Genomic DNA, 10,840 nt, shown 5'->3' on the forward strand with positions numbered 1-10,840 from the left:
AGATACAAGAGATTATCTCTGACCACTACCAAAAATTTTATGCCCAGAAATTTGACAACGTGAAGAAAATGGACCAATACCAAGAATCACACCATCTTCTTAGACTTAACTAGGAAGAAAAAGATCTCTTAAACAGACCCATATCAAGCACTGATATTGAAGAAACAATAAAAAAGCTTCCAACAACAGCAAAAAAAAAACTTCCAACAGGCCCCACTTGTGCCACCCCTCCCCAGCTCCAGCCGCCTGGCCTGCCTTGATGCATTCTGGGAAAGCAGCAGCACCAGGTCCAAGATGGCGGCCAGCAGGAGGCTGATGAAGGACAACACTCCATATGATAAGGGGGCCTTCAGAATTGAAATCAACTTTCCAGCAGAGTACCCATTCAAGCCACCGAAGATCACATTTAAAACAAAGATGTATCACACAAACAGCAATAAAAAGGGGCAGGTCTGTCTGCCAGTAATTAGTGCTGAAAACTGGAAGCCAGCAACCAAAACCGACCAAGTAATCCAGTCCCTTATAGCACTGGTGAACAACCCTCAGCCTGAGCACCCCCTACCTGCTGACCTAGCTGAAGAATACTCTAAGGACCATAAAAAACTCTGTAAGAATGCTGAAGAGTTTACAAAGAAATATGGGGAAAAGCGACCTGTGGACTAAAATCTGCCACGACTGATTCCAGCAAGTGTGAGCAGAGACCCCAGGCAGTGCATTCAGATACCCGGCAAAGCAGGACTCTGTGGAAAATTGACGCGTGCCACTGCCTGAAATTTGATTGTGGCAGTTACTAACTTTCTAAAGTTTTCTTAATCAAAAGTGGTCTATGTAACCTGTAAAGAAAGGATTAAAAATTTAAGATGTTCTAAAAAAAAAACCAGCAACAACAGCCCTGGATCATATGGTTTCGCACCAGAATTCCAGCACACCTTCAAAGAGGAGTTTGTGTGTATCCTACAGAATATATTCCAAAACATTGAGATGAAAGGAACTGTCCCCAGCATATTCTATGAAGCAAACATCACCCTGACTCTAAAACCTGAAAGGACCCACTGCAAAGGAGAACTAAGGACCAATTTCACCAATGAATACCAATACAAAAATGCTCAATAAAATCTTGGCTAACAGATTGCAGCTACACATTAAAAAAATTATACATTGCAATCAAGTAGGCTTCCTCCCAGGGATGCAAGGCTGGTTTAACATACGCAAGTCCATAAACGTTATTCGCCAGTGCAATAGAAGCAAAAATAAGGACCGTACGATCCTCTCAATAGATGCAGGAAAAGCATTTGATAAAATTCAGCATCCTTTTCTTACAAGAACACTTAAGAAAATAAGCATAGGTGGCACATTTCTTAAACTGATTGAAGCCATCTAAGACAAACCCATAGCTAATGTCACACCAAGTAGAGTAAAACTGAAAGCTTTTCCACTTAGAACTGGAACCAGACAAGGATGCCCACCATCACTGCTACTATTCAGCATAGTTCTGGAAGTTCTAGCCAATGCAATCAGGCAAGAGAAGGATATAAAAGGCATCCAAATGGGGGCAGAGGAGGTAAAACTCTTGGTCTTCGCTGATGATATGATCTGATACTTAGAAAACCCCAGAGACTCAACCACAAAACTCCTGGAAGTGATCAAGAAATACAGTAGTGTCTCAGGTTATGAAATCAATGTCCACAAATCAGTAGCCTTTGTGTACGCCAATAACAGCTAAGTAGAGAAGTTAATCAAGTATACAATTCCCTTCACAGTAGCTTCAAAGAAAATGAAATACTCAGGAATATACATAACAAAAGAGGTGAAGGATCTCCATAAAGAGAACTATGAAACCTTAAGAAAAGAAACAGAAGAAGACATTAACAAATGAAGAACATACTATGCTCTTGGCTGGGAAGAATCAAAGTTGCTAAAATGTTTATACTATTCAAAGCAATCTACAGATTCAATGCAGTCCCATTAAAATACCAACATCATGCTCTGAAAAACTGGAAAAAATAGTTCTTCATTTTGTCTGGAACCAGAATAAAACCCCATATAGCCAAGGCAATTCTTAGAAATAAAAACAAAGCTGGAAGCATCACTCTACCAGACTTCAGGTCATATTACAAGTCCACAGTGATCAAAACAGCATGGTATTGGCACAAAAGTGGAGACGTGGACATGTGGAACCAAATAGAAAACCAAGAAATGAAACCAGTCTCTACTTGCCATCTGATCTTTGGTAACCAAAACAAAAGCATACAGTGGGGAAAAGAATCCCTATTCAACAAATGGTGCTGGAAGAATTGGATAACCATGTGAAAAAGACAAACTTCAACCCACGTCTTTCCCCACTTACAAAAAATGACTGAAAATGGATAACAGATTTAAATATAAGACACGAAATGATAAAAATCTTAAAAGAAAGTGTGGGGGAAACTTTTGGTGATATCGGACTGGGGAAAGATTTTATGACGAAGACTTCAGTGGCAATAGCAACAATAACAAAAAGTAAACAAATGGGACTTAATTAAGCTGAAAATCTTCTGCACAGCTAAGGGCACAACAACTAAAGCAAACAGACAAGCTTCAGAATGGGAAAATATATTTGCATAGTACGATGTAACAAAAACTAGATAAGTAGGATCTATAGAGAACTCAACCAATAAACAGAGTTAACAATCCCATCTACCACCAAGTAAGAGACATGTACAGGAGGAAGATAGACAAATAGCTAACAAATATATGAAAAAATGCTCATCATCCCTAATCATCAGAGAAATGCAAATCAAAACCACCCTGAGATATCACCTAACCCCAGTAAGATTAACACACATCACAAAGTCCCAAAGATGCAAAGAGAGGGGAACACTTTTATTCTGTTGGTGGGACTGCAAACTAAAACAGCCACTTTGGAAAAAACTATGGAGATTCCTCAAAGAACTCAAATTAGATCCACCATTTGACCACACAATCCCACTTCTAAGCATCTATTCAGAAGAAAAAAAATCATTTGATCATAAGAACATTTGCATTAGACTGTTTATTGCAGCTCAACTTATAATAGGCAAAATGTAGAAATAACCTAAATGTCCACCTATCTAGAAATGGATTAACGAGCTGCAGTATATATATATATATCATGGAATACTATTCAGCCATTTAAAAAAGTGGAGACTTTATATCTTTTGCATTAACCTGGATAGAGTTGTAATAGTCTTCTTAGTAAAGCATCACAAGAATGGAGAAGCAAGAATTCAATGTACTCAATACAAATATGAAGCCAGTGATGATCTAATACACGCTCAGATAAGAGAAAAACTCAAATAAATTCAAGGTAGAGGATGGGTAATGAGGGGTTTAAGATGCTTATTTTGCCATCAAAGTGGAGATGTAAAGTAGGAAGTTGAGTATATGAGTCTGAGGTTAAGAGAAGTCTAGGCTGTTCCTTATCAGTGACCACATTGCCAATATTTCAAGCCTGGGTAAAAGTAGACAGAAGGTGGGAGAAGAAAAAGGAAGAGGAGGAAGGAGGAAAGGAGAGAACAGAAGGAAAAGAAGGAAGAGAGAAGAGGAGGAAGAGAAGAGAGAAGTAGAGAAGAGAAAGAGAAAATGAAGGACAATTCCAAAGAATGACTTCTGCTCCACTCTGACATTGGGAGATTCGCTAATGGCTGGGAATGGTGACTCATGCCAGCACTTGAGAGGCCAAGGTGGGAAGATAGTTTGAGGCCAATAGTTCAGGCCAGCCTGGGCAACAGAGCAAGACCCTATCTCTATTAAAAAAAAAAAAAGTATTTAAAAAATTAGCCAGGCATGGTATGGGCACTTATAGTCTCAGCTACTTGGGAAGTTGAAGCAGGAGGATCACTTGAGTTCAGAAACTGGAGGTTGCAGTGAACTGTGATGGCACCACTGCACCCCAGGCCAGGGGACAAGGAAGACCCCATCTCTTAAAAAAAAAAGAAAGGGGGTCAGTAAAAAGGGAGAGGACAGGAAGGAAGGACAGAAAGTAGGGAGCAGTTAGTACCACAGACAAAGAATGCTTTGAGTGGGATGGAATTGTCACTTCTCCTGTGCAGGGAAAGCAGAGGAGATGGGTCATTGACCCTGGAGGACCCATCCACCTGCCCAGTCTGGGGGCCTCATCTGCTCCCACCCCGAGCTTCCATCTCCTTGCTGTTCTTAGAGTAAAAAACCACATTGTTTCACCTAAGAGTCTTTATGTTTGCTATTCCCTCTGCCTGGGTGTTCTTCCCACAGATCTTAATGTGGCCTTTTCTTTATTATTTAGGTCCTTGCTTAAATATCATTTCAAAGGGGGCTTCCTTGACTACGCCAATAACCCCACTCCCTGCCCCATCCCAATTCCTAACCCCAGTCTATCTACCCCATAGTGCATGATCACCAGCTGAAAGAATACGTTTTGTTTGTTTTACTTTGATTATTTATGTTCACTCTGCCCTATGGAATACACACGGGAAGGGGCTTTCACTGTTTATATATATATATATATGTAAACATATATACACAGAGCCTAGCCTTAGTAGATGTTCAATGAACATCTGTCACGTGAATAAATAAACGAGCACAGATGGAGGGAGGTATAAGATTTTGCTGGTAGAAATATGAAGGAGGCTCATTTTTTCTTGGTCACTTTTAACTCAAAGCTACTAGATGAGAATGAGTTTGTTTGGAGGCTTTTTTACTATGAATTAATAATTAAATTGTATATATTTATGGACTACAAAGTGATGTTATGATTCATGAATACAATGTACAATAATTAAATTGAGCTAATTAACATATCATTTCAAATACTTATCCTTTTTGTGGTGAGAACATTTGAAATTTATTCTTTTAGCAGTTTTGAATTATACAACACATTATCATTAAGTATCTTCATAATGAAGTATAATAGATCTAAAAAAAAATTTCTTCTGTCTCACTGAGATTTTATACCCTTTGACAATGGTCTCCTCATTCTCCCTACCCTCCCCCACCCCCCGGCCTCTATAACCACCATTCTATAGCTGAGAATCGTTCATAGTTTGTAAGGAAGGTAAGTTAAGACAAAAAAGTGGAAGTCTAAAATAAGATTTTGAAGAATGGAAAAGTAAAATTCTGCAAAATTAAGTGACTGCTTGTGTTTTGTGATCCCACATTCGAAGTAAATTCATTCAAAAAATATTTGAGTGCCTACTCCCCACTAGGCCCTGTGCTGTTGCTGGTGATTTAACAAACTTCTAGAAGATGTGCTAACAACAATAAAAGGAGTTGAATTTACTTGTGTTCTCCTCTTATTTTCTCAGCACTCCTATGATGCAAAACTTTTATTCAGAACTCTGGGATTATATTCAGGTCATAAGATACATGGCTGCTGTCCTCACAGACGCTACAAACTACTTAAGGAAGCCCAATATTTAGACAGGACAATATATATGACTTGAGGCCTTGAATACCAGATTAAGTTGAGCAAAATTATTGGGAAAAATCCATCTATAGATGCCCTCTGAGTTAGTCTTTTGATTTCCATTTGGCAAGAGTTTTATTTTCTTTTGAAATCACTCTTCTTGAGGTCCTGATTAATACTACACAGGATGGGGGCTCCTGTAGAAGAGGTGGCCTCCATAAGAAGCATGCCAAGTAGGCTGTGTTTGGTTGCAAGAAACAGAAAACCCAACACAAACTGCATGTGTAATTGTAAAGTCCAGAGACAGAGTGGATGTCAGGCGCAGTTTGATCAGGACTCCAGCAGAGTCTTGGCAGTTGTGTCTGTTCCATCTTCCTCCATGTGTTCCCTTCCTCCTCAAGCTGGAGCCCTTTAAGATAAAATAGACCGATGCATCAGTCTCAAGCTTTTGCTCTCCTCCACATCCCTCAAGTTAGGATGTGAAGGAAATTTTATTTCTCCAACCATCAAAAGTTTTGCACTCTAGTTGACCCAACTTAATCTTAATTTTCACACCAACCCAGAACTAATCGTTGAGACCAGGGCATAGTCAGGGGCTGACTGTCACAGGTTTAGAAATAGGAAGGGAATCTCTGAAGCAGTCACCATGGCAACATAGACAGGATTATGCTGATTGGTTTAGGGCACTCAAGGACACCCCTACCCCTTTACCCAAGAGTAAGGGTGTGAGGAATCAGAATCCCATCCATAAATACGCAGGGAGGGGGATGATGCCAGAAAGGAAAGCAACAATACACATCACAGATAGACCCTATAAAACTGAAGAGATTCAACTCATTCACTAAAGGCAGGCAAGTGATGTGTATTGTTGCTTACATCACTCACCCATACAGTGAGTGATGTCTGGGAAAATGAATCAGCACCTATAAAGCATTTTGTAAGAATGACCTACTAAACGGTAAGAGCGTAATCATTGGAATGCTTTGTATACATCCTAACTCTTTCCTGCTGTTCCTCCAGCAGCAGCCCTCCTTGCCAAGATTGTTATTATGAGACCAGCTGAGCCTAGAGGGTTCTTTATCTCCTTCTTCTTTCATCTCTATGACATTTATTACCGATTTCATAACATAGCCCCCTCAGCATCAAAAGAAAAAAAAATGAGGGTGGTCACCCTCCATTTGCAGCCTCTTCTCAACACAAATCTAGACGGAAATAGGGCAGGCCCTTCATTGGTTCAGTATCTCTAAAGGGGGCAAATCCATCATATTGGTTTAGTATCTCTAAAGGGAGCAAATCCATTCCCACCTATCAGCTACCTCTCACCATGGGCACATCAGGAGGCCACTGGATGTGCATCAGAGCACTGGTTGGGGAGTAATCCCAACTGGGTTCTAGACCCAGCCATACTGCAGTCTCAACAGTGTGACCCTGGTCCTCTTATCTCTCTGGGACCGAGTTCTTCCTCTATAAAAATAATTAACATCACCTTTTCACATCTTAAGATTCTAGGTTTGTATGATCCAGGTTAAACTTCCCTGGTAGGAGAGTCTTGATTCTGGTTCCAAATATAAAAAGGTGTTCTCTCTTAGTTTGTGTGCCCCCAGGAAACAGACTCTGAGGATTTGTGTGGGGAGGTTTGTAGGGAGAGCCCTGGAAATCAATGCTCATAGGGAGGAAGAGAAAGAGACTTGGCAAAGGGAGGGGTTGAGTCGTGGTGGGGTCTTAATGAAGGCCTTAGCCGCCATCATGCAGGGAGCAGCAGAGCTGGGGTGGCCCTTCAGAGCTGGAATTGAGGCAAAGGGACTGGGTTTTCACTCCCATTCCCCACCATCAACAAGTCCCTGGACTGGCTTCCCCCAGAGACCTTGGGCCAGGTGATTCTCTTCAGCCATTGGCCATCACCTGGGAAAGACTCAGGGGTCAACTTTCAACAGCCAACACTCCCTGGAACTGGGGGACTGAATACCTCACTCCTAAAGGGGAATTTTGGGGGTCTGTGTGAGGGACCAAAGCCTCCAATCCATGTCTTCTTCCCACAGCCTTGGTTATGTGGGCCAGGGTAACTGGGGCCATGCTTCTTCCCTCCCCAGTCTCTGTCCCCATTAGGTGACCCAAACTACCCAACTTCCTCTAATGACTTCCTGAAGGGAAAACTAGCCCTGGGATCCTTCTCACCTCTTTCATCTGATGGTGTGACTGAGCATAACTCAGTCCCACAAACAGCCCTCAGGGGTAATCCTGGCTCCTAGGCATACAACAAATGTTACTATGACCCTCAAGAGCTAATGCACTGCCTATTAAAGGGTATTTTAATTTGCACCACCACCACCCCCCCCCGGAAAAAGGAATTTGATGCACTGAATGTTACCTGTCAGGCCTACCGTGATAAATCCTTGTGACAGATGATGACAACTTGTGTAATGTTATTAACATTTCCTTAATTTACACCTGTGGGATCTAGAGACCAGCAGCCTTTTTTGAAGGGGTTCTACGTCTGAAGAACTCTCTCCTTCACATTGCTAAGAGCAGGTGGGGGAAAAAAGAAACACCATTTACAAACTAAGATAACTCAGCTGGTTTTCACATTTCTTTTAACCTACTATTTTTCTCTGACTTAATTATTTTAGGGTATGCTTTGCTTATTTCTGTCCTTTTGGTTTTGAGCAAAGGCACATCTTAAAAATACCTAATCAATAAGGAAGATGCAATTCCATTATGCATCACTTCCTTTAATAGGACCTATTTTAGACCTGGACTTTCTGGAACTGAGATATCCAGTGGTTTATCAGAAATAATTAGACATTTTGAATAAAGCATATTTACAGGTCCACAACGCCTTCTTCTAATGTAAATTTATACAAAGCCATCCTAAGAACTCTCTTAAAGCTCACCCACTTCCTCAATGAAATAGAATCATCCTACTGTGGTTATTCAAGAAGGATATAGATACAGAACCCCCAAAATAGTCATCAGAAGAATCAATCAGGGGTTTAGAAGAATTCAACTTTTCAAACGTAACTCTGTGTATTAGAAGACATTTTCCTGGTTAAAGAAATCCCAGCCATTATTAATCAATTGTAAAACCTTTGAGAGTTCAATTTTATGCCCAACACTGCCAGTATAAAAAAATTTCCTGCCCTTAAGAAATTTACAATCTCACTGGGGAGAACAGACTAGCCCAGGAAATAATTAAAGCACAATTAAACCTGAAATGCTGTGAGTTTAGTGGTAGTTTAGGGAGGAAAGGGCTCCATCACCACAGGATGATGTAGATATGAAAGCTTTCACAAGGGGTTAGGCATGAAGCCTTTGAAAGCCCCAGTTGAACTGCAAAAATATTTTCTGGGAGGGGCAGTGTTTTAAGTGCTCATCTCTTTTTAATGTCTTATCTATAAATTATGGATTAGACTGCTGAACGCTGAGTTGTACTTGAAAGGAATAGGTGAACTTGGAGGGAGGGAAGGTCTGAGAGATGGTGGCAGCACTTGACAGAGGGCAAGCCTGGGGGAGAGTCCCAAGTGTTGGCGAAAGGGTATTGACTCTTGCTGGAGGTGGACAGAGAGACACAAAGATCACAAAGATGGAGAAAAGAGGCAATAAAAGAGGAAGTTTCCCTAAAACAATTTGTCCCTGCTCTAAAATTCAGGGCTAAATTTGCTGACCTAGTGTCTTAGTCCATTTAATGTTGCTATAAAGGAATACTTGAGGCTGAGTAATTTTTTAAAGAAAAGTTTATTTGGCTCACAATTCTAATGGTTGGAAAGTTCAAGATCAGGCAGCTGAACCTGGTGGGGGCCTGAGGCTCCTTCCTCCTTCCTCTCACGTGGAAGTTGAGGGAGAGCTGGTGTGTGCAGAGATCACAGGATGAGAGAGGAAGCTGGGGGGGGGGTTGTCAGACTCCGTTTTACAACTAGCTTTGGAGGGAACTAATAGAGAACTCACCCCTGAGGGAGGGCATCAATTTATTCATGAGGGATCCACCCCCATGAGCCAAATACCTCCTGTCAGGCTCCACCTCTGACAGTGGGGATCAAATTTCAGTTAGAGGGACAAACATCCAAACCATAGCACCCACCACTGCCTATAAAAAAGTTGGGAAATATTTTAGCCCCTCTTGTTGTTTCAAATAACCCCAAGTCCTAGGGCACAGTCACTATCTATAGGGAGGCTTTTATGTTCCCACCTTTTTTTTTTTGCTAATTCTTGGCCTTTGAAAATACTAGAGAACATGACAGGAAGGCCTGAGCCACAGCAGCTAACTCATTCAAAACTTCAGAGAAACCCATGAGAGTACATAGTAGGCAATCAATAATAATAGTAACCATTAATGGAACAAGATCTCTATGCCTGAGACTGCTATATACATTTAGATTCAGTATGTCATTTAATCTTCAACATCACTCATGGAGACTGGTGTTATCCCATTGAACAGATGAAAAAAGTGATGTTCCTGGAGCTTCAGGGAAGTATGAGGATGAAGTTTTTAATTCATCCATTGAATGAGCAACTGAAAGAATCAATCACAGGAATAAAAATTACCAGCATCATCAAGGTTTGTAAAATGCAGAAGTGTCCACAACAAATGGTTGTGGACACTTACATCTCACCACAGTTGGGTGAGGAAGATATTTGACTTTCTCCTTCTGTAGATAACAAAATGGTTACCCAGAAAGAGTCTGTGACTCATCCATGGTCTCTCAGCCGAGAAGAATAGATTGAATCAAGATTCAAACCCAGGGGTTCAAACTCCAAAGCTACCTTTGTTCTACCAAAGACTCTAAATCCAGGAATAGAAAAGCAGTCTGAAGGCTGGAAGGAAAAATATGCCCTCACATGGATGAACACACAGTATGACTTAAAGAATTGGTTGGACATTCCCATGATTGTTATTCTTGTGATTCCCCAGATCTCCACAATGTTGCATACAAAACCTGCCCTTTTTTCTAAAAGAGAATTTTTTTTTAATCCTATTGGACAGCAAGGAAGGTGAGCACAGGCAAAGACAACACCTACCCTTAACCATAATGACTTCAAGAATTAGTTGAGGAGAAGCCAGCAGAGTCCCTGGGGTTTGAGCACAAGAGGAAAGGAAGCATAAGGGAACAAGAACAGACTTGAAAAGTGGCATCAGGGCTGAGCTAGAGAGGGACCTGCTTGGTTCCTGCCACTGGGAATGTTACCATGGTAGTGAGGTCCCTGGGAGCAGGGCCTCTTCAGCCAAGCTCCCGGCAGCCACTCCTGCAAAGCCAAACTGTCTCCTGCAAAGACTGTGTGGAAACCATTCTGATAAGGCAGTTCCTGGCTGACTTTGCCATTGGGAGCATCATGCCGATCCCTTGAGCCAGACTTTCTTCAAATGGAAGAATGGGAGGAGTTGCTGCCATGGCAACACAGTTCCCCTGCCCATTTATACCAGCCGTGTTCTGGGGGAGATCCCTG

General features: G+C 41.4%; 1 protein-coding gene across 1 annotated transcript; it reads left to right on the forward strand.

Annotated features, from left to right (window-relative positions):
- The first annotated feature begins 294 nt into the window (after positions 1 to 294).
- LOC128573032 (ubiquitin-conjugating enzyme E2 L3-like) lies at positions 295 to 663 on the forward strand. The gene has a single exon (XM_053573251.1). It carries the CDS (start codon positions 295 to 297, stop codon positions 661 to 663), a length of 369 nt encoding a protein of 122 aa, XP_053429226.1.
- Positions 664 to 10,840: the final 10,177 nt, after the last annotated feature.

Source organism: Nycticebus coucang, chromosome 20 (genome assembly GCF_027406575.1).
Source record: "Nycticebus coucang isolate mNycCou1 chromosome 20, mNycCou1.pri, whole genome shotgun sequence".
NCBI lineage: Eukaryota > Metazoa > Chordata > Mammalia > Primates > Lorisidae > Nycticebus > Nycticebus coucang.

What these genes read in the sequence shown, in the direction of transcription:
- LOC128573032 (XM_053573251.1), top strand. Translation starts at nt 295, where the DNA reads ATGGCGGCCAGCAGGAGGCTGATGAAGGACAACACTCCATATGATAAG.